This window comes from Trichosurus vulpecula, chromosome 5 (genome assembly GCF_011100635.1).
Source record: "Trichosurus vulpecula isolate mTriVul1 chromosome 5, mTriVul1.pri, whole genome shotgun sequence".
Classification (NCBI taxonomy): domain Eukaryota; kingdom Metazoa; phylum Chordata; class Mammalia; order Diprotodontia; family Phalangeridae; genus Trichosurus; species Trichosurus vulpecula.
The window spans coordinates 284,015,534-284,040,938 of NC_050577.1; the positions used below are offsets into that span (position 1 = coordinate 284,015,534).

The following is a 25,405-nucleotide window of genomic DNA, read 5'->3' on the forward strand; positions in this document are numbered from 1 at the left end:
TGTATCTTAGACATAGTATTTTGTTTAACAAGACACTAGATGAGAAACTATATAGAGATTCCCTTTGGCCCCTACCAGTAGTGAACTCAGTGAAGTTTCACAGTAAAAACCACACCCCTAGTAACCCCACTGTGAGTAATATACCTGCGCAGTAGATACTAAATGTGCATGTTCCTTTAAGAACCAACCACTCCCTAACCACACCTTAACCACTCCCTAATCCCACCCCCAAACACCTAACTGACATTTCCCCCCCCTTTAGTCCCCTAGAAGCTTCTATAAAAATTCCCCCTGCACCTCTTTAGGGTTGCAGATTCCCTAAGAACCCTTGTCCACTGTAAAGCATAATAAATCTTTGCCTCATTGACTTAAAGAATGTTTGGATCCATGAATTCATTCCAGGCAGCCTCACCCTGGGAACTTTGGTTTGGGATCCCTGCATCCCTGGGTTTCTTTTCCCCCTCAACAGTGGTATAGCTGTGTCAAAGGGTGTGCAATGTTTGATAGTTTTCTGGGCATAATATCAAATTGCTTCCCAGAATGGCTGGGCCAAGTTATAGCTGTTTTATCAGTTCATAGTGTGCCTGTTTTCCCACAGATTTGCCAACATTATCATTTTCCTTTTCAATCATCTCTCCCGGTCAAATAGGTAAGAGGTTGAACGTCAAAGTTGCTTTAATTTGTATTTTTCTAATTATTAGTGATTTAGAGCATTTCCATGTGATTGTTGGCAGCTTTGATTTCTTCCTTTGAAAAATACTTGATCATATCCTTGACCGTTTATCTATTGGAGAATGACTCTTAATCTTATAATTTAAATCAGTTCCATATGTATCTTGGACTGAAGGGAAGAGAGAGTTGGTGCATGATTTTTTTCTTTGTAGATGATTGTGCACTCAGTGCAGCCTCTGAAGGTGAGATGCAACCAAGTGTGGATTGATTTTTTGCTGCAAGTCCTAATTTTGGCCTGACAGTTAACACCAAGCAAACACAGATGTTCCACCAGCAACACCATGCCATCCATACATGGAACCATCAGTTATAGCAAATGGAAAAGTTTTGAATACTGTGAATAAGTTCACTTGCGTTGGCAGTATCTTTTCCAGAGATGTATAAATCGATAATGAGTTGATGCACACATTGCTAGAGCTAGCTCAGTGTTTGGGAGGCTCCGAAGGAAGGTGTGGGAGAGGAATAAAACGTGACTACCTTCCTGATTGACTGCCACACTGATGGTCTATATACTTGTTGTGCTGTCTTTATTGTTTTATGCCAGTGAAGCCTAGGGCCATCTCAGGAAACTAAATTGCTTTTATTTAATTGTGTTGGGAAGATTGTGTCGATGACCTGACAGGATAAGGTACTAGATACTGAGATCCTTTCTTGACCTAAACTGCTGAACATTCAAACTTTGCTGAAGAGAGTACAACTCTCGTGGGCCAGCCATGATGTTTGAATGCCAAATGTATACTCACCTAAAAGATTATTTTATGGAGAACTCTCACAAGACAAGTGCTCACATGATGGACAGAAGAAATGATACAAGGACACTCTCAAGATCTCTATGAAGAACTTTGAAATTGATTGCGTGACATGGAAGACACTGGTAAAGGGGACTGCCCAGCATACATACCCACATAGGTGTTGTGTTCTATGCACAAAGCACAATTGCAGTAGCTCAAAATAAGTATAAGACACTCAAATTTAGAGAATCTACCTCAAATGTTCACATAGACTATTTGTGCCCTAACTGTGCTAGAGACTTCTAAGCTCGTCTGATGAGCCACAGTTAAAACACACTGTAACTTGAATATAACATGGTGATGTCATTTTGGTCCTCTTTGAGAACAAAGCTATGTATCTTTTAAATGAGATCTTTATTAGAATAATTTGTTGCAAAGATTTATTTTCCCAAGTTATCTCTAATCATTCCTTCAGCTACTAAAGTGATTTTCCTGAATGCTCAGATCTGATCATATCACCCTGTAATTCAGTAAACACCAGTGGCTTCCTGGTCATATATACATTTTGACCATATCTTGGTATTTTAAAATTTTGGTCTATTCCTAGTTTCTGCCAAATGGCTTTTTAGTTTTCCCGGTAGTTTTTGTCAAATAGTGAGTTTTTATCCTGGAAGCTGAAGTCTTTGAGTTTATCAAGCATTAGATTACTATGGTTATTTAGTACTGTGTATTGTGAACCTAATACATTCCCCTGATCCACCTCTCTGTTTCTTAGCCGATGCCAGATTGTTTTGATGATTAACGCTGTATAATATAGTTTGACAACTGGTGTGGCTAGGCCACCTTCTTTCACATTTGTTTTCATTAATTCCCTTGAATAGTCCTGACCTTTTGTTCTTGCAGATGAATTTTATTATTTTTTCTAGCTCTATAAAGTAAATTTTTGGTAGTTTGGTTGGCATAGCACTGAATAAGCAAATTAATTTAGGTTGAATTGTCATTTTTATTATTTCGGCTTTGCCATAAGTATATGATATTTTTTCCAGATGTTTAGATCAGACTTTATGTCTGTTTTGTAATTGTGTTTGTATAGTTCCATGGTTTATCTTGGCAGGTAGATTCTGAAGTATTTTATATTGTCTACAGTTATTTTAAATGGAATTTCTGTTTTCATCTCTTGTTGGTGGACTTTGTTAGTAATATGTAGAAATGCTGATGCTTTATGTGGTTTTATTTTATATCTCTCAACTTTGCTATAGTTGTTAATTATTTCAACTAGTTTTGTCTGGCCTTAGACACTTTGTAGCTATGTCACCTGGGAAGTCACTTAATCCTGTTTGCTTCAGTTCTTCTTTTATAAAATGAGCTGGAGAAGGAAATGGCAGACTACTCCAGTATCTTTGCCAGGAAAACCCTAAATGGGGTCATAAAGAGTCAGACACGACTGAAACGACTGAACAACACCAACACGTATATATCTATCTACATTATTAATGTATATATTTGCATTCATGAGCATATGCACATACATAATGGTTCTTTATGTTTGCATTTTGTTTATTTTTGCTTCTAGAGAAGTCAGAGTAGTAGTGTTGTAAGTAGTCATGAACCAACCTTCTAAGTAAATTTCTTCTCATGGAAGTTGCCTGAGAGAATGCCAGACACATTGGTGTGTTGATCAGAATAGAGCAGGTATTCATCTTAATCTTTTTGTTCCTAATTAAAATCAATATGTGTGCATTAAGCGTCGAAAAACAAAAAACATAGTCTAGTGCAGTGGAAAATGTACTAGGTTTGGAGTCATAGACTTGGCCCTGAATCCTGGCTCTGTCACTTATTTCCTTCGTGACACTGGGCAAATGAAATGACCACATGCCTGTCAGTTTCTTTATGTGTAAAAGGAGAAGACTGGATTAGATAAGTGATGTCAAACTCAAATCTAACCATCAGCTCCATCTTAAAATTTATTTGTTTCGTTAAACATTTCCCAGTTATGTTTTATTTTGGTTCTGGTTGGGAGTTTGATACATCTTGATTAGATAATCTCTAAGTTCTCTTCCAGGCTGGATATAATATTCTCTGATTGAAGGTAGTTATGAGAGGCAGTGTGAAAATGAAAATGAATGAAAATTACAATGAAAAAGAGTTCTTATCTGGAGTTGAGGATATTGGTTCAAATCTGCCGGTTATTCCCTGTATTATGGTGGGCAGTTTATTTAAACAGGTCTGTGCCTCAGGTTCCTCATCTATAAAATGATGGGGTCAGACTGGATAGCTTCAAAGTCCCTCCTAGATCTATAACTGAAATACTATCTGAATAATAAAATGTTTTTCAAAACTAAGGTAACATTGTGTCAATTCTTGATATCCACACATAGATCAAAAATTCTGCATTATTATGAAGCAGTAATGTTCCTCAGAACACCAAATGTTTAAAAAAAATTTTAGGATGAAAAGTAACTCTCATGGGCAACATGTGCAAAGCTCATCAGACTGTGGCACATTTCTAAGAAATATGTTCTTGGGAAGTTGTGAGTAATAACAGTAGAATTTTATTATCCTGCTTTTTGCCACGAGGAGAAATCAACTAAGGAATTACTGAGTATATTACCAGAGAAGAAGAAAAAACCTTTTTTGCCATGAAATATAATCATTACTACATTTCTGCTGTCAACTGGACAAAGAATCTCTTGGCCTGGAGAGGCTGGAGCCAAACAGACAGAGTAGGCAAGAATAACTTTGCAGACACTAAGACAGAAGTTTATTTTCTATGGTGAGCGAAACGGCTTGCAAGCAAGGAGGGAAACTGGACACATTTGCCAGCCTCCCCTATGGGGGTAACCCAAAGCAGTAGGGGTAAATCTCGGTACTTAAGCAGATGACTATGCAGTGAGATGTAAATCCTGACAATGTAATATCAACAATGAAACAAGTTTCACGAAGCCAGGCTTCATGGCTGGAACATGGATGCAGGAGGTGCTTGTCCGCGGTCAGAGAATACCTGGTGTTGGTCAAAGCAATACAGTGATTCTATGAAACAATGTTGGGATTTTGCTATCCCTGAGATCATCCAGAGGGTAAGCAAAAAGGATTGTTGTTATGCCAAGCTCATGGCCCACCTTGCTGGGAGCCTTAGCTCTAGAAAACAGGATGTCTCATGATAATATCTTGACACTACCATGGCTATATGATTATTTTTATTTTGGTTGGAATAGAAGAAAAGTACTGTAAGAATGAGGTATGTTGCTGAAATGATTTACAACCCATTTTTTCTGTACTTCCTCAGCCAGCAGTTCCTGTCCAAGGATCATTATAGTTTCATCACCTTGCCCATCCAGCAAGACAGACATACCAGTTAATCAGAATGTATGTGATGAGGCTCAGGGAATAAATGGAAAAGCACCAATCAAAGTGTTCCCATATTCAGCTGCAAGTCCAAAGCCACAAGGTAAGTTCACGTATGGGTTGCACTTGGGTTAGGTAAGTTTGTTTTGGGATCTGAACCTATTTCTCATTTAATATGGGTAACTCCCAGTGAAGAAACTCCCTCTACCAATGTAAACTGGAAACTTATCTATAACTTTCAGCCTTTTTCTTTTAGTAGACTATTTTATTTTTTCCCCAGTTACGTGTAAAGACAATTTTTAACATCAGTTTTTTATATAAAATTTTGAGTTCTAGATTTTCTCTCTACTTCCTTTTTCCCTAAGGCTGTAAGCAATTTGATATAGTACACACATACACACACAATCATGTTAAACATATATCCATATTAGTCATGTTGTGAAAGAAGAAACAGAATAAAAGGCAAAAAAAGTGAAAATAGTGTGATTTGATCTATATTCAGACTCCATCAGTTCTTTCTCTGGATGTGGATAGCATTTTCCATCATGAGTCTTTTAGACTTGTCTTGGTTTGTATTTCTGAGAAAAACTAAGTCAATCTTAATTGATTGTTGTAGAGAATTGTTGTTACTATGTACAATGTTCTCCTGGTTCTGTTCACTTCACTTTGCATCAGTGCATATGTTTCAACAGTCCGGCTAGCAGCTTCTGTGGGGGTGTAAGATCCACCAACAACCAGCACCCAGAAAGCTGCCAACATGCTGTAAAAGCACAGGTTCTTTTGATCTGCTTCACTAAGGAAAGCAACGTTAAGGGGTTGACAAGCTTAGTTTAATCCAGCATACAAATATCATTCACTTAGTTCGGGGGAAAAAACCAGCACCCTGAACTTCAGAGCAAAATACAAACAAAGTACAAACATCGACAGACAGACCTTGTCTGATTCAAATCCCAATACATAGTTACCAGAGTTCAACAAAGTCTCAGTGTCTGGCTTACAATCTGGAGGGCTCTTTGCTACAGCTGCCTGGAGTCTCTGCATCAGCACCACCGAGAGTGAGAGCCCTGCGCAAATGACTCTGTCTTCTCTTCTTAAAGCATTTCAGACAGCATCAAACTTCATCTGAATGACCAGAACTTAGGCTCCTCTGATTGGTGCTGGAGTTAGCACTTCCCCTCAGTTAGCCCCACCTTGGGCCCCACCGCAGTTACCAATCCATACCCACATAGGTTTTACACCTCATAGGGGTTTGGGCCTGGGGCTTAGCACCTAGTAAGATGCAATGAAATACACTGAATTACTCAAAGGAAACAAAAGCCAAACTCTTCAAGGGCACTTGGTTGAACTAAGTGCTAAGAGCCCATTTTGCTTACCAACACACATGCCCATGCTTCAGGGTACTGGGAAAAAGCCTGCAATGGCAGGGTGATGCTCAAGAAGTACTTTATGAGCTAAAGAGGTTAACTTGCTTTGACCTAGGGGTGGACATTTGAATTTTAAACAAGTATTTTGGGAATGATTGATTGAAGAGATTATCTTGCTGGGACCTAGGGGTGGGTCATGTTTGTATTGTAAACAAATATTTGGGAATGTCACTGAATGATATGTTTTGCTTTGTTGTGAATATGTTTTAGTTTCCTGCATAATTGGATCACAGTGTATATTCCAGGATACATGGCTGATTAGATTATGTATCCTGGAACAAGGGGTGGAGTGTGTTGGTAAGCAAAATGGGCTCTTAGCACTTAGTTCAAGTGCTTAGCCCTTGAAGAGTTTGGCCTTTGTTTCCTTGATTAGATTTGGGAGTCCTTGGTGGCCTCCTTGCCTCAGGGGAGGGCCTAATTTACACATGAGTTTGAGTGATATGTTTGGGACATCAGAGGCTTTTAGACCACGTGGGTTTAAGTCGCCTCTTTGTGACAATTCTAGGTCATGTGGGTGAGTCACACATTTGGACCCTGAAAAAGATATAAAACCAGGGGTTGACTTTCTCGTTTTTGGAGCTCTTACCCACAGCAGTGGTGGCGAGAGTGATTCTGGGCCAGCCCTCGTTATGAGCTCCTGGGCTGTACCTAGATGTTGGTAACTATAAATCTGTATTTGGTCTGTCTGTTGATGTTTGTAATTTGTTTAGGGGCTCTCATTTGTGGTGGTGCTGATGCAGAGACTCCAGGCAGCTGTAGCAAAGAGCCCTCCAGATTGTAACCCGGATGCTGAGACTTTGTTAAATTCTGGTAACTATGTATTGGGATTTGAATCAGACAAGGTCTGTCTGTCGATGTTTGTACTTTGTTTGTATTTTGCTCTGAAGTTCAGGGTGCTGGTTTTTTCCCTTAAATAAGTGAATGATATTTGTATGCTGGATTAAAGTAAGCTTGTCAACCTCTTAATGTTGCTTTCCTTAGTGAAGCAGATCAAAAGAACCTGTGCTTTTACAGCATGTTGGCAGCTTTCTGGGTGCTGGTTGTTGATGGATCTTACACCCCCACAGAAGCTGCTAGCCAGATTGTTGAAACAGCATACAAGTTTAGATTTTTCTGAGATCGTCCTGCTTGTTATTTCTTATAGCCCAATTCCATCACAATCATAGCCCAAAACTTCTTCAGCCATTCCACGGTTGATGAACATTCACTCAATTTCCAATTCTTTGCCACCACAGAAAGAGTTGCTGTTAGTATTTTTGTACGTGAAGGTCCTTTTCCCTTTTTTATATTGTTTTTGGGGATATAGACCTAGTCTAGTAGTGGTATGGTTGGATCATAGGGTATGTACAGTTTGATTGCTCTTTCGGTACAATTCCAAATTGCTCTCCAACAGTGCATCAGTGTCCCAATTTTCCCATATCTTCTCCAGCATTCATCATTTGCCTTTTCTGTCATATTAGCCAATCTGATAAGTATGAGGTGGTACACACAGGGTTGTTCTCATTAGCATTTCTCAGTGATTTAGAGCATTTTTTCATAGGACTATAGATATATTTGATTGCTTCAGCTCAAAACTGACTATTCATAACTTTTGGCCATTTATCAATTGGAGAACGACTAGTATTCTTTTAAATTTGACTCATTTCTCTATGTATTTGAGAAATGAGACCTTTATTGGAGACACTTGCTGTAAAAATTGTTTCCTAGCTTTCTGTTTTCCTTCTATCTTGATTGCATTGGGTTTTTTTGGTGCAAAACCTTTTTAAATTTAATTTGGAAATATCACTGAATAATTCATTTTATATTTTGTAATGCTTTCTCTGTCTCTTGTTTGGAGGAAAATTATTCCTTGCTTTCCTAATTTGCTTATGTGATACCACCCTATATGTGTAAATAATGTACCTATCATGGTATAGGGTGTAAGATATACAACTTATAGTCTTAAACAGCTGCCTGGGGCACTAAGACTAAGTCACATACCCAGTATTTGTTAGACTTAAACCCAGGTCTTACAAACTCTTAGGCTGGTTCTCTACTATACCATACTGCCTAGGCAGACTTACTTGGTAAAAAGAGATAGAAGCACTGCTACAGAAATGAAGTTCATTGAATTGTAAAATAGTTTTTTAAGTATTTTGTAAGGTAGGAAAGAGATGTCTGTGTTTAGCATATATCAGTTTTTGTGTTACAGAGTTTTGATTTGCAAGTCCTTAGGTGGTCTATAAAAATGATCATTCTGAGAAAGCCTAAGTAGGTCTGTTTATTAGATCTATTAACTTTGTATGGGGTCTCTCTTTTGGGGGGATGAAAGACAATGAAAGGATAATAGATATTTTTGTTGTCTAAAGTTCAGAGAGAGGAGAGTGTGTGTGTGTATGTGTGCACATGTGTGTATGTTTGTGTTTTTTAGATTAATATCAAGTACCATGGAGCTTTAAGTACAAACCTAAGAAGTACAAAATTAGTATTGATTTAAATATTTAGAATTTGAGGTGAGGAGGGTAGTAAGAAAATAGTTAATCTTTTTTGAAATTATAACACAGAAATAAATCTGGCTTTGTTTAGTTTACTCTTTGCAAGAAAATATTTTTATTTCTAGTAATGTTGACTATCAAAGATTAAACTACTGTGCATTCTCAGAATTTCTTGTTAGTGTTAGAAAAATCAAATTCTGATTATTTTGCTTTGGATTTATTCTTATTTTTCTCCTAATCCTTTAAAGTCAAAGAAAACAGTCAAGAGCAAGTAATATTAGAGTATTATATTAATAACTAATTGTTAATGTATGATTTTCATTTTTCTTTTTATTTCTCTTAAAACCCAACTCCTTGAAAAGGTCAATTAGTCTCTGAAGGACATGGCTGAGTGGTGAGATTTTCCTAGACCTTAAGGCATCTGCTCTTAAGGTAGGCTGGACATTCACTGCTCCCCGAAAAAATCTGAGAGACCTAATTTCTGTTTTATAGTATAAACAGAATCCAATCTAGTTGAGCATTTGCCCCCATCCTTGATCCCCTCCATTAGAGAGTGGGGCATCCCAGCTCATGAAGGAGAAAAGTAGCTGGAGAGGTCTGGATGGAAATGGCACCCGCTGCCCAGATGCCTTGAGGCTGCTGAGTCTCATGATCAAGCCACTCTCTCAGCACAAGATAAGAAGTTTAGCCCACCTCCTCCTTAAATGTCTACTAATCAGGGTTGATTTTCAGTTGTCAGGGGAGTTCTATTTCAGAAGAGATTTAATGCATTTAAGGGACTCCCTTGGCATTTTTGGTTACTGACCATCAATTTATTGATTGTTATCTATCCTAAATTGATTATTTATTATGCAGAAATGCTGTCCCTTAGGGTTTTCTTTCATCTCAACAATTTGTTACACTTTTCAAAATTTTAGAATTTGAAGGTCTCTGGAAGGAAGGTTTAAAATAAAATACTCTCAGTTATGTGAATTATGAAGCCATTTTCTTTTTTTTCTATTAACATTTTCCCAATTATATGTAAAAACAATTTTTAACATTCTTTTTTTAGTTTTGAGGTCCAAATTCTCTCCCACCATGTTAGTCACATTGTAAAAGAAAACACAGAATCCCACCTTACCCTCAAAATAAAAAAAATAAAGTTTAAAAAAGTATTTTTCAATCTATATTCAGACTCCATTAGCTCTTTCTCTGAAAGTGGATAGCATTTTTCATCATTAGTCCTTCTGCATTGTCTTGGATCATTGTCTTGCCGAAAATAGCTGTTATTTGAAGTCAATCATTGTACAACATTGCTGTTTCTGTGTACGATGTTTTCCTGGTTTTGCTCATTTCATTTCACACTAAGTTCATGTATGTCTTTCCTGGTTTCTTAGTAGCACAATGGTATTCTATCACAATCATTTGGCGATTCCCCAATTGATGGGCATCCCCTCAATTTCCAATTCTTTGCCATGACAAAAAGAGTTGCTAAAAATATTTTTTACATATAAGACCACTTCCTTTTTTTTTTAAATCTCTTTGGATTACAGATCTAGTAGTGGTATTGCTGTGTCAGAGGGTTTGCTTGGGTTTATAGCCCTTTGGCATTAGTTCCAAATTACTTTCCAGAGTGGTTGGATCAGTTCACAATTCCATCAACAATGCATTAGTGTCCCAGTTTTCCCACATCCTCTCCAACATTTGTCATTTTCCTTTTCTGTTATGTTAATCAATCTGATCAGTTGTCTTGATCTGTGTCTTGCCATTGGACCCAGATGGCTCTGGAGCAGAGTGAGGCTGGTGACTGTGAATAGCCTTGTAAGTAGTCTAATTTACTTACAAGTCAAGACATCACTGATGTCATTGATCCTCTTTGAGAACAAAGGACAAACAATAAGTCAGTTTGATAAGTGTGGGATGATACCTCAGTGTTCTTTTAGTTTGCATTTCTCTAATGAATAGTGATTTAGAGCATTTTTTCTTATGATTATAGACAGCTTTGATGTGTTTGTCTGAAAACTGCTTGTTGATAGCCTTTGACCCCTGTCTGCTATTATTTAAATGCAAAATATGTACAAAGTAATTCACTCTGATTTCAGGGATTGAATGTTACCAGCTGGAGAAAATTGGAAAGGCTTTATATAGGAGGTGACCTTTGAACTGATCTTTGAAGGAAACTAGAGATTCTAATTCTAAGGAAGTATGTCTAAAAGTTGCATGTGACATATATTTGTACGAACTTAACAATTATCAATAAAATGTCTTTTAAGACTTAGATTTTTAAGGATTTCTTTTTTTATTAACATTTTAAAACTTAAACACACAATGAGAAAAAAGAAACATATTACAAACTTAAATATTAAAACTTAAATACAAAATAAGAAAAAAAGCATTGCTACTATGTGCACAACAGGATGTAAGAGAGGATTCAAAATATATGGCAATAAACTTCCATTTCAGGAAAGCCTATATAACAAATACTACACATTGTGTTCAGAGCTATCCATCTTTGCTTCCTTATAAGTTTTCTTTTGGTCTCTGCTGTGCACTTTTCACTTTGTTCTTTCTGCCCCTTCCCTGCCCAAGAAGGCTACAATTAATCATGGACACACATACACACACGCACACACAAACACACACTCACACATACCCACCCACACCCCTATGTTCACATACAAACAAGCCTATATACACAGACATATAAAGATATATACATGCATATACACATACATATATACTTGCCAACCTATACATAGATATCTATAAACATACTCATATATAGACATACACATTCATATGTATTCTATATGCTTCTATAAAAGATTATACTATTCTTATTTGTCATCTGGTTCTTTGAGGGTAGATAACCTCTTCCTTCCTAAGTCCAAGTCTTTTCATGTTTTTTGAAGTCTACCAGCTTATCATAGCATAGCAATATTCCGGCCTTATATTGTCTAGTTATTTTAAATAATCTAAAACAATATTGATTAATATGGCTGACATATAATGTAGTTTCTCTAATTTTCTCTTTTGATTAAATCTATTTTAACTTTAATTTTGCCTGAGATCATGATTGCTACCCCTGCTTTTTTTTCCTCTAATAATACTCCTGAACTTAATTTTTGTTTGTGTGTGTATCTCTTATTTCCTATTCCTCTGGACTCCTCTACTTTACTTCTGTTTGCTACCTTGACTCCCTCCTATTACATAACCTACCCCGCCTCCAAGGATCCCTCTCTTATCCTCCCATTCCTGTTAATATCTTAACACTCTTCTATTACCTCCCCCCGCATCCTTGCCTTCTATTACCTCCCCTCTAAAAATCTCTCTCTTATCCTCTCTGTCTCCCTTAGCCTTTTATTTCTTTCTCAATTTAGAAGGTTTTTATACCTTTCCAGATCTGTATGGATTGTTCCCTCTTAAACCCCTTCCTGATTAAAGTAGTGTTCCAGAACTACCAGCCTTCTTTCCCCATCTAATTCCTCTATATCAGTTCTTGCTCTTGCACTGCATTTGTTCAAAATAATGTTCTTAACCTGTTCTAAATGGTGTCACTTTTTAAGATCGTATTCTACTCAGTTTTACCACAATCTTATGAACTACTCAGCTACTAATAACAATCTTAGACATACAACTAACATTTCCTCATATAAAAGTTAAAGATTCTGTCTTTGAGTACCTTGTAATTAGTCATTCATATGTATCTTATATTTCCCTTGGATTTTATATGTTAAATCCACTAAATTCAGGTGTTTTGTTTGTTTTTTGTTCTCACAAAATCCTGAAAGTCTGGCAGTTCATTAAATGCGAATTTTTTTTTCATTCAGGATTTTGCTTAACTTTGCTGCGTATGATAGTTTTTTTTTTTTTGCCATAACCCCAGTCATTTTTGGCTCTTTGTTATATAGTGTTCTAAGATATGCAGTCTTTTAATGTTGCTGCTTGTAGGTCAATGTGATTCTAATTCTGACACTGCCATATTTAAATAGTTTTTTTTTGGTTGCTTGTAATATTTTATCCTTGAGCTGGAAATTTCAGAATTTTAACACGATATGCCTATTGGTTTTCCTCATAGAATCTCATTCAGGAAGTGATCCGTGGATTTTTTTTTTAATTTCTTTATTTATTTTTAGTTTACCACACACGGTTCTACATAGTTTTGAGTTCCAGTTTTTCTCCCCTCCCTCCCCAAGACAGCCTGGAATCTCATATAACTGTCATGTATAACTTCGCATTGAATTAATTTATGCACTAGTCAAGTCGTGAAGAAGAATTTTGACCAATGGAATGAATCATGAGAAAGAAGAAACAGAACCAAAAAAAAAAAAACCCAAAAACAAAAACAAAAAAGAAGCAAAAAAGGTTAGCATGTAGTGCGCCTCGATCTATATTCAAATTTCACAGTTCTTTCTCTGGATGAAGATAGCATTCTCCATCGTGAGTCCCCTGGAGTTATCCTTGCCCCTTAGGTTGCTGAGAAAAGCGCAGTATGTCAGGGTTGGTCCTCACGGAATCCGTATATCTGTGGCTGTGCACAACGTTCTCCTGGCTCTGCTCCGCTCACTCAGCATTATGTCATGTAGGTTTTTCCAGGTTGTTATGAAGTCTGCATCATCCCATTTCTTATGGCACAATAGTATTCCATCACCTTCATATACCACAGCTTGTTCAGCCATTCCCCAATTGATGGGCATCCCTTTGATTTCCAATTCTTAGCTACCACAAAAAGAGCTGCTATAAATATTTTTGTACATATGGGTCCTTTTCCCGCTTGCGTGATTTCTTTGGGATACAACCCTAGAAGTGGTATTGCTGGGTCAAAGGGTATGAACATTTCTATAGCCCTTTGGGCATAGTTCCAAACTGCTCTCCAAAATGACTGGATCAGCTCACAACTCCACCAGCAATGCAACAATGTTCCAATTTCCCCACATCCTTTCCAGCATTTATCATTTTCCTGTTTTGTTATATTAGCCAATCTGACAGGAGAGATGTGGTATCTAAGAGTTGTTTTGATTTGCATTTCTCTAATCAGTAGTGATCCAGAGCATTTTTTGATATGCCTATAGATAGCTTTAATTTCTTCCTCTGAAAACTGCCTGTTCATATCCTTTGACCATTTCTCAATTGGGGAATGGCTTGTGTTCCTATATATTTGGCTCACTGATGAAATCAAGTCCCTAAAGAATAAGATTGGCGAAAAGGATACGGAGATTCAGAATCTAGAGAGAGAAAAGGACACCCTGAGAGGCGAAATCAACCAATGGAAAATGGAGACTCAAAAGCAAAATGTAAACACTAACTCATTCAAAATTAGACTTGAGCAAGTGGAAGCTAATGAATCTATGAGGCATCAAGAAGTAATAAAACAAAACGTAAAGAATGAAAAAATAGAAAAAAAATGTGAAATATCTGATTGGCAAAACAACTGACCTGGAAAATAGATCCAGGAGAGACAATTTGAGAGTTATTGGTCTACCAGAAATCCACGATGAAAAAAGGAGCCTTGACAGTATCTTCGAAGAAATTATCAAAGACAACTGCCCAGAGGTCCTAGAACCAGAGGGCAAAATAGTCATTGAAAGAATTCACCGATCACCCCCTGAAAGAGATCCCAAACTGAAAACACCAAGAAATATTATAGCCAAATTTCAGAGCTATAAACTCAAGGAGAAAGTACTGCAAGCAGCCAAAAAGAAGCAATTCAAATATCGTGGAACTACAGTCAGGATCACGCAGGATCTCTCAGCTTCCACATTAAAAGACAGGAGAAATTGGAATATGATATTCCGAAGGGCAAAGGAGCTGGAACTACAACCAAGGATCAACTACCCAGCAAAACTAAGCATAATTTTCCAGGCAAGGCGATGGACATTCAGTGAAATAAGGGAATTCCAGACCTTCCTGATGAAAAGGCCAGAACTCAATGGAAAATTTGATCTCCAAATACAAAACTCAAGAGAGACATAAAAAGGTAACCAGGGGGAAAAACCCCACAAACCTTATTAACCAATAAGGGCAGGTTGTTTACATCTTTATGTGGGATTATATCAGCTTATGTATGTTTTTTATGTACATATGTATGTATATATATATGTATGTGTACATATATATATATACACACACACATATACATATATAAGTCATTCTTGTGAATGGTACAACTATTATGACAAATGAAAGGGATATACATAGGTTTTGAATGCCTGTATAAATTAACTGATGTAAAGATATAAAATATAAATAAGAGATATAAAGGGAGGGCTATGAGGGAAGTGGTAAGGAGGTAGTAGAAAAGGTTAAATTACACCAAAGGAAGTGGCACAAAAACATATTATAGTAAAGGGAAAGAAGGGAGGGAGAAGAGCAGTATTTGAGCTTTACTGTCATCTGATCTAGTTCAAGAAGGGAATAACATACTCTGATAAGTTTAGAAATCTAACTTGTCCTACGGGAAGTGGGAGGGTAAGGGGGGAAAAAGGGAGGGGGGTGAGCAGAAGGGGGAGGAGAAGTAGCAAGTGGGTAACGGTAAGACAAGGGAGGGGAATAAAGAGGGAGGGTTAACTGAGGAAAGTGGTGGTCAAAAGCAAAACTTTGTTGAGGAGGAGAAGGGGAAAGAGAGAAATAAAAGCATAAACAGGGGGAATTAGGATGGAGAAAAAGACACAGATAGAAATCATAACCCTGAACGTGCAGGGGATGAACATCCTCACAAAACAGAAGCAGATAGCAGAATGGATTAAAAACCATAATCCTACAATATGCTGTTTACAAGAAACGCATCTGAAACAGGGGGATACACATAGGGTTAAGGTAAAAGGCTGGAGTAAAATATATTGTGCCTCAGCTAAAGTAAAAAAAGCAGGTGTAGCAATCCTAATCTCAGACAAAGCAAAAGTAAAGATAGATCTAATTAAAAGAGATAAGGAAGGACATTATATCCTGCTAAAAGGCACCATAAACAATGAAGCAATATCATTGCTTAACATATATGCACCAAGTGGTAAGGCATACAAATTCTTAGAGGAGAGGTTAAGCGAGTTACAGGAAGAAATAGACAGGATTTTTTTTTTCTACTTTCCCCTCTTGTTCTAATGCCTCAGGACAATTTTCTTTAATTATGTCCCATATTATTCTATCAATATTCTTTTTTTGATCATAGCTTTTAGGTGGTCCTGATTATTCTTATGTTTTCTCTTCTTGACTCTCCATATCAGTTTTTCTTCTGACATGTTTTATTTTCTTTTCTATTTTTTCTTTCTTTATAATTTGTTTTGTTATTTCTTGGTTTCTTATAACTTTGCTGGCTTCCTCCTTGCCCAATTCTAATTTTGAAGGTGTCATTTTCTTAAGATTCTGGATCTCCTTTTCTAATGGTTGAGTTTCTTTTCATAATCTTCTTGTTTTTCTTCGATTGTTTTTTTTTTTAATTTTTCCTTGTCTTTTTTAAGTTCTTCTATGAATTCTTTTTGGGCAGGTGACCATTTGACATTACTCTTTAGAGTAGGAGAGACTTTTTCTTGCTTCACTTTCCTCTGAAATAAACCTCAGTCTTCTGTGTTTCCATAGTAACTTTCTGTGGTTGGATTCTTTCTCATTTGCCTGTTCTTTTTCTTTTTTTTCTTTTTTATTATTATTAATTTAATATTTTTAGTTTTCAGCATTGATTTCCCCAAGAGTTTGAATCACAAATTTTCTCCCCATTTCTACCCTCCCCCTCACTCCAAGATGGCATATATTCTGATTGCCCCATTCCCCGGTCAGCCCTCCCTTCTGTCACCCCACTCCCTCCCCCATCCCCTTTTTCCTTACTTTCTTGTAGGGCAACACAGATTTCTATGCCCCATTGCTTGTATGTCTTATTTCACAGTTGCATGCAAAAACTATTTTTTTTTGAACATCTGCTTTAAAACTTTGAGTTTCAAATTCTCTCCCCTCTACCCTCCCCACCCACCCTCCCTAATATGGCAAACAATTAAACATAGGCCACACATGTATCATTATGTAAAACCCTTCCACAATACTCATGTTGTAAAAGACTAACTATATTTTGCTCCTTCCTGTCATTCCCCCCTTTATTCAATTTTCTCCCTTGACCCTGTCCCTTTTTGAAAGTGTTTGCTATTCATCACCTCCTCCCCCATCTGCCCTCCTTTCTATCATCCCCTCTTTTTTTATACCCTTCCTCCTTCTTTCCTGTGGAGTAAGATACCAAATTGAGTGTGTATGTTATGCCCTCCTTAAATCAAATCCGATGAGAGCAAGATTCACTCATTCCTCCCCACCTGCCCGCTCTTCCTTCCAAAGAACTGCTTTTTCTTGCCATTTTTATGTGAGATAATTTACAGCATTCTGTCTCTCCCTCGATATATTCCTCTCTCATCCCTTCATTTTATTTTTTTTAGATGTCATCCCTTCATATTCAAATCACATTGTGGCCTATCTATCTATCTATATCTATCTGTCTATGTGTATGTATGTTCCCTTAAGCTACCCTAATGCTGAGGTCTCATGAATTACACACATCATCTTTCCATGTAGGAATGTAAACAAAACAGTTCCACTTTAGTAAGTCCCTTGTGATTTCTTTTTCTTGTTTACCTTTTCATGTTTTTCTTGATTCTTGTGTTTGAAAGTCAGATTTTCTATTCAACTCTGGTCCTTTCATTGAGAAAACTTGAAAAGCCTCTATTTTATTGAAAGTCCATATTTTGCCTTGGAGCATGATACTCAGTTTTGCTGGGTAGGTGATTCTTGGTTTTAACCCAGCTCCATGGACCTCCAGAATATCATATTCCAAGTCCTTCGGTCCCGTCATGTAGAAGCTGCTAGATCTTGTGTTATCCTGATTGTGTTGCCACAGTATTGAAATTGATTCTTTCTGGCTGCTTGCTACAGAATTTTCTCCTTGATCTATGCTGTTGCCTCTGTTGTCTTTGGTGAGAAGTCTGGTAACTGCCACAGCTCACTGATTCAGGGCACTACACCTGTTCCGCCCGACTCCCGGTCTGGTCGGCTTGGGTGCGGCCCACACTGGGCTGTGCTCCACTCTGCTCCTGGCTCCATGCAATAGACCCTTCCCAGCAACCATCCAGGCTGTGCTGGGCTGAAGCCCTGCTTCCCTTTGCTATTTCATGGGTTCTGTAGCTCTATAATTTGTTCAGAGCCATTTTTTATAGGTGTTTGTAGGGACCGGGAGGGGGGGGGAGGTTAAGCAAGTCCCTGCTTTCCAGCTGCCATCTTGGCCTTGCCTGTTCATTTTAAAAGAAAATTGTAGGAGCTTATTTTTTGTAATGACCTCTCATTCTGGGGTATCAGGAATAGTGCTCCTGGCCTCATATCTTCCTTCAGTTCTTCCCTCTAGACTAGACCATAAATGAAGAACTCTACCATCCTGTAAGTGCCCACAGCCAGTGGTGTTCCTGCCCCATTGCATTTGTATTCACCGGGTGTGTATTGGTTTCTTCTCACCCAGGACCTTGCCCCTCTTGTTAGCATGTCTGGATCAGTTGTTCCTTGTCAGCAGAGGTTCAGTCGATCTTTCCTGATTCAGGGCTCCAGGTAGCTGACTTCCCATGCAGTCCAGGAGGTGAAAGTTTCTGTGTTGGGGTGGAGGGAGCCTCCCGACCTAGGTAACCCCAGAGCTTGCTGGCTTGTTCTTTCAGCAGAACTATCCTAGGGGTGTTTACTCTTCACAGGGACCAAATCTCTGTACTGAGATTTTTCTTCAGATCTGTGATTGTTCTGTCCCAACTCTTGTTTTTTTATATTGCTCTGTGTTCACTGTGAGAGATTGGTAAAAGTTAGGGAAAGTTAGGTTTCCACAAAAGAGTTAATTAAGTTCCGCAGAATAATTAATGAAGTGTCAGGTTGAAGAAAGAAGGGTATAAAAATTAACTAAGGTAGATGGACTCAGCCAATGTTAGAATAGGTAATGGCTTTCTGAAAACCACAAACTCAGGATATAAGCAAAACTGCTCTACACTGGCCAGATAACATTCAGGGTTAAAGAGAAAACTGGGTCAAATGGATACCACGCATGCTTAATTGGCTAATTGAATATTACCTTACACACCCACCTGGAGGAGTTTTCTGCCATTTTTCTTTTTCTTTCTTTCTTTCTTTCTTCTTTTCTTTCTTCTTTCTTCTTTTCTTTTCTTTATTTTTAGTTTGCAACACACGGTTCTACATAATTTTGAGTTCCAGATTTTCTTCCCTCCCTCCCCCACTCCTTCCCCAAGACAGCATGGAATCCCCTACAACTTCCATGTATAACTTCGCATTGAATTAATTTGCACACTAGTCAAGTTGTGGAGAAGAATTATGACCAATGGAATGAGTCATGAGAAAGAAGAAACAGAACCAAAAAAAAAAAACAAAAGCAAAAACACAACCCAACAACAAATACAAAAGAGAGAAAAAGAAGGGGGGGAGGGGAGAAAAAGGCAAGCATGAAGTGTGCCTTGATCTGCATTCATACTTCATAGTTCTTTCTCTGGATGTAGATAGCACTCTCCATCGTGAGTCCTTTGGAACTGTCTCTGCATATTGTGTTGCTGAGAACAGCAAAGTCTGTCAGGGTTAGTCATCACAGAATACATATATCTGTGGTTGTGTATAATGTTCTCCTGGCTCTGGTCTGCTCACTCAACATTATGTTGTGTAGGTTTTTCCAGGTTGTTCTGAAGTCCGTATCATCTCCATTTCTTATAGCACAATAGTATTCCATTACCTTCATATAGCACAGCTTGTTCAGCCATTCCCCAATTGATGGGCATCCCTTTGATTTCCAGTTCTTAGCTACCACAAAAAGAGCCGCTATAAATATTTTTGTACATATGGGTCCTTTTCCCGCTTGTGTGATCTCTTTGGGATACAACCCTAGAAGTGGTATTGCTGGGTCAGAGGGTATGAACATTTTTATAGCCCTTTGGGCATAGTTCCAAATTGCTCTCCAAAATGGCTGGATCAGTTCACAACCCCACCAGCAATGTAACAATGTTCCAATTTTCCCACATCCTCTCCAGCATTTATCATTTTCCTGAATTGTCATTTTAGCCAATCTGACAAGAGAGATGTGGTACCTAAGAGTTGTTTTGACTTGCATTTCTCTAATCAGTAGTGACTTTGAGCATTTTTTCATATGCCTATAGATATCTTTAATTTCTTCCTCTGAAAACTATCTGTTCATATCCTTTGACCATTTCTCAATTGGGGAATGACTTGTCTTCCTATATATTTGGCTCAGTTCCCTGTATATTTTAGAAATGAGGCCTTTATCAGAGACACTAGTTGTAAAGATTTTCTCCCAATTTTCTGCTTCCCTCCTAATCTTTGTTGCATTGGCTCTTTTTGTACAAAAACATTTCGATTTAACATAATCAAAATTATCCATTTTGCATTTTGTAATGCTCTCTATCTCTCGTTTTCTGCCAGTTTTTCAACATGAGATGTTTGATGAGGGGAGGGGGACATGCTTACACATATCAAAGAGAAAATATGTGAAGAGGTATATCAGGAAGGGTGGAGCAGACCAATCTGTTCTCTGAGGGTAGGTACTGAATTGATGGTTCATCAGTCTGTGTCAGTCTAATACTATAGAGCTGATCTCATTTTTGTAAGCAGCACTCCCTCTTCCTAAAGAAGGGTGGATTCCGCTCCTGGCCAGGAATGTTTACCAACTCCTTTCAATTCCTCAATAATAATAAATTGCCCTTGATGCCTTAATTTCAGTGTCAAGTGTATTTCTAACATTCACCCTAACAGTTAATTTAAAAATTACTGCATAAAACCTTTTGCATAGAATTTTTTAATATATTTTCTGATTTCCTGCGGTATTAGAAGGAAACACAAAAAGCTGCCTAAACTATTAAAACTGTTGTATTATTTTTTTCTTTTTCATATTTTTATTTTTAAAGAGACCCACATTTCATAGTTATGTACTGTGTTTTATTAAAGTTCATGTCCTATTGTGGTACTGGAAAAATCAGTTATTGCTAAGGAGACCCCTGAGAAACCCCAGTTTGTATAATAAAGAATGGACTCAGACCTTTTGAGGGTTAGCAAATGTCCCTGGGGCTCCGTGACTCCACCAAGGAATGTCAATAAGATTATCCTACTTAACAATAACCTATCAGAATCTTTGATCTGTCAGGACCTTTGTTCCTGTTCCCCCAGACCACCCTGTGACCTGGCCCGTAAATTTCAAGAGATAATTAACCACTGCCACTGCACCCTGTATTTTCTATAAATATTATGTCTTCACCCCAGGGCCATTTGATTTGGGTGGAACACCGAATGGACACCGCCTAATAAATTTTCCACTTAAAACTTATACTCTGTGGCGTGTCTCACTCGCTCTTGGTATAACATTTTGGAGGCCCCAGCGAGATGAGGCGGTATTTCATGTTACCACCTCGGAGACACACATAGGATTTTGGACCTCATCAGGGAGTCTCTGCTCCGATCCACCTTCTCTCACTTCGGAGGGCCGGCTCCTGGGGATTTCTTTTCCTAGGACTCTGATGTGGGGTGACGGTCTCGGAGAATGGGCTCTTTGCTGACTTGTACCTTTTTGGCCTATGGAGAATTCCGGTTTTCAGACATCTAGAGGTAAGATTTCTTTTCTGGGCTAGCCATCTGGTCTCTGTTAACACGATAACCTAGACGCAGGGATGTGTACAGAGTGGGGAAAGTACAGGAGGCTGTCTTCTCCCTGTTGGGGTGTGGAAAGATTGGAGGTCGTTATCCCTAAGGAGGAAATCTGGTGTATTTTTTCTTTCCTCTGAGGGGACTTGGTTTAGCTTTCAATTCGACTCACACTGTGGTTCTGTTATGTTTTGAGTTTGTCTGTGTTCGTGTGTCTGTGTCAAAATTGTGAAATGTCTATATTTTGTTTAAAATCTGAAATGCAGGCAGCTAGAGATTTCAGGCTGCAAGTAGGGAAACAAAGATTCTTTTTCTTGTGGTTCCTTGTCTGGTCAACTTGGAATTACAACGGAAATAGGGTTAAAATTTTGGCAAATTCTGGGTTTTCAATTGTTAAAGGTTTGGAAATTGGTTAATTGGATTTTGGGAGACTCCTGAAACTGTAAGATCACTCCAGGAGCTTACTCTTGCTGAAACACCTCCTCCCAATGAATGCCTTCTGGCTAAAAAACCTCTGTTTATCCGTAAATACGGAGTCTGGTAAAAGGTTTTCAGTTGGACTCTTGCATTTGTCTTTGTCCCCAAAGTTAGGAGGGAATCTTTTCCCTTAGATTTAAATGCAAAAAGGTTTTTAAGGAGTGAGCAAAAGGTGAAGTTTGCTTGAATTACAATCATTGAGATCTTTCACCATTGTTGTCCTGTCTTTGACAGAGCCAGGGCTGCAGTAAAAGTTAGAGCAGATAAAACAAACTCCTCTCCTCCCAGATCAGATTAGAAGAAAATGCAGGGGAACTGTAGGGAAAACTTAAATCACCCTTCCCCATCTGGCAAAAGGAGGAGAAGGACAGAAATTTACAGACTGACAGTCAGTCCTGTGCCCCTGGGTACCTTTGTAGCCCATCCTTTTTGGCAAAGTTTGGAAAAGACACCCTGGTCCTATGCATTCTGCCCACCCTGTCCCCAGCAGCTGCAAACTGCCCTAGGCTCAGTAACTTCTGCAGTTGTGGGGGAAGGGAAAGATGAATGGATTGGGCCTGTGAATAGCATTTTCCTGATTTGTAAAGGGAAATAATAATGATGGTTGTTTATATTTTTGACACAACATTATTACTATGTCTCTGATTTAATGTAATTGTTAACCTTTGAAGTGGTTTTTGAATGCCAAAAATAATAAGTTGAATAATTTCTATATGTGATAAAATTTGGAACTGTTATTTGTGGTTGTAACAAGTGAATAATTAATAATACTGATATTTAACCATGAGAACAGACTTTCCATGTGAAAAAGTTTTTATTATGAGAATAGCCTTTGAGTTTTAAGGTAAAAAGAAAGCAGCTGGGTGAGTATGTAATTATTCACTTAAAAGTTTGAGTCATTTTGGGTCAAGATTAGGGAAGAAAGATTCAAATTGGAATGCAGAGGCTAAAAGTTAAAGTAAATTTGGGAAAGAAAGAGAAACTTGTATAAAGGAATTTAGGTGGGGGGGGGATGCTGCTCTTAGCTGCCATGTGCTCCTGGCCACAGCCTTCCCCTACCCTCCACATTGAAAGACTATGGGAAGCTGAAGCTAAAAGAAACTTGTAACTTGATTGGGAAATAGGACTGATTAGTTAGTGATGAAAGGTTTTATTGAATCTGGGTACTGAAGAATATACAGCTAAATAAATACAGTGTATTAAAGAGATTAATGTATTGATATATGTTTTGCATGTATTTCTATATTAATGTGTTAATATAGAAATACCAGAAGTAATAGGATCAACAATTCCCATATGTGATAATCTGGAAAAGCAATTGATGTCATCTGAAATCTATTGTTTCTGTGTTTCTAAAATTATATTGTATTTCTGAAATTCTCTTAGATTGTGTAATTTGAGAAGACCATTATGTGATTTTAATCTGAGTTCGATGTATGTGAATTGGATGCTTTTAAAGGATGTGATGAAAATTTGGTAATTTTAAACTGTCATATTTGGTTGAGACATGTATTTACCTAGACTGAAATGAGTAGTTCAAATTTTACATACATAATAATGTTTAGGACATTATTACATTTCTATAGTATAAATATTGTTAGAGTTGCATTACATTAAGAAGTTGGACAATTGCTGTAACCTAAGCAATTATGACTTCCAAGTTTTGTCTGAAAGTTCAATTGAAATTGTTTTTGCTATAAGTCAGGTATTTGTGCAGAGGCCTTTTTGGGTTCTCTTGTGATCTCTGTCAGTTCAGGATACATTGCGAACTGTTAAAATGTGGTTTTGTAGACAATGATCAGTTCTTTTACAATGCTAAGTTTTGGGCCTTAGAAATTAAAAGAAACTAGACAGAGAACTAGGAAAAACCAGGTAGATTTGGTCAGTTCATGCTTTCCTCAAGTGGTGTCCAAAAGTCTAGGGGGAGGCTTGGAGAGAGGAGGAAGGGGCCAATTCTTTCATCCTTGTTAAATGCAAATCACGGCGATCCTTCCCTTGAGTTATCATGCTAATTCTGAGGAGGCTGCAGGAAGGAGACTGGTAGTAATTTGGCCCTTACATTTCACACAGATCCCAATATCTTATCTATAATCCCTTAGCCTTTTCAAATTCATTTGGGAAGGGAAGAAATTATTGATGTGTTTCTTCCTTTCTGCTAAGTCTTCACCTACCATCTCTCATCTGTCCTATTCAAGAGGAATTCCTATGAAAAAGTTTTTTTTTTTTAAAGTCCTGGTAAACTTTGTTATTGTGATAAAGCTAATTTAATTGGGTATGTAATGTATAGAAACTAAGTGTTATCCCCATTACAACACCTTTTTGACTAAAGAATTTTGTGATATCTAGAAATTCTGTAATAATAAAGAATTGAGTTGTTATAATACTTTGGAAAATATAGGGGTATGATTTTCAAGCCTGTATCATCTAGAGATGTATTTATGTATGTTAATATGGAGGTTTATGGACTAATTTGTGATGGCACTTTGGGAATTTGTGAATGAATCCCAATGTTTAAAGGTTATTTTGCTTTAAGAAGGAGAGAGATATCTCATTTTAGAGCTGTCCAAATAATTTTCCTTCAGAAAACTACATCTTCACCCCAATCCAGGGCCATTTGATTTGGGTGGAACCCCGAATGGACGCCGGCTTATAAATTCTCCACTTAAAACTTATACTCTGTGGTGTGTCTCACTTGCTCTTGCTATAACACTATCATTTGTCAAAATTTTTTCCCCATTTAAGGAATTTTCTTATTTTAAAGAGCAAGTAATTGGAATTGAACAATATATTCACATACATGTATATCTTATGCCAAAGGTAAACAGTATTTTATTCTTAAAGCATTCTACTTATTGAAATTTTAATGTGGAGTTTATTACAAGTATAATTTTAAGAGAGGATTCTGGGAAGATGGTGGAGTAGTTTAGACAATTCCAAGGTCTCAAGGTTTTCCCTCACAAAAGCATTAAAATAGCACCTTAGGGCAAACAAAGTGTGGGTGGAGACAAAAAAAAAAGAATAGGGGCAGAACCAGGATCTTCCTTGGACAGTTTGAGAAGATGTGAAGAAAAGCCCCAGGACCAGGTTTGGTCTCTGTCAGGAAGTGGCAAGCCGCTTAAATAACTAGCAGCAAGCCCCAGGGTTAGTTGGTTTGAGAGGCTGCCTTGGCCCCAGCCACTGCAGCTTTTCACCCCGGAATGGTAGGGATGGTAAGGAGAGTCGTGTGTTTGAGCCCAGGAAGATTGTGGGAACATCTGCTGACGCAGAATGCCAGACACAGCTGTGCTCTGAAGAGCAGTGAGGGTGAGAAGGAACCAGCATATGCCCAGTGTAGCAGGTAGAAGTAAAGTGGAGGAGGCAGGAGGGATAGGAAACAAAAGTTATGTACAGATATAAAAAAAACAACAAAGAGCCAAGTAGAGCATGTTTGGGAAAGTATATGTCTATATATGTATGTATATGTCTGTATGTGTATGTATATATCAAGAAACATATCTAAATTATATTGTAGCCACCTGGGGGTAGGGGGGAGGGGAAAAAAGAACAAAGTTAAAAAGTGCACAGCAGAGAACAAAAGAAAACACAAGGAAGC

The 25,405-nt window shown here is 37.8% G+C and overlaps 1 protein-coding gene across 1 annotated transcript in view; it reads left to right on the top strand.

Moving 5' to 3' along the window:
- The window catches only part of FGD4 (FYVE, RhoGEF and PH domain containing 4), a 234,369-nt gene that overhangs the window by 117,058 nt on the left and 91,906 nt on the right, over positions 1-25,405 (top strand). The window contains exon 2 of the mRNA XM_036759654.1: positions 4,750-4,911. Coding sequence (XP_036615549.1) covers positions 4,750-4,911 — 162 coding nt within the window. The remainder of the gene's footprint in view (positions 1-4,749; positions 4,912-25,405) is intronic.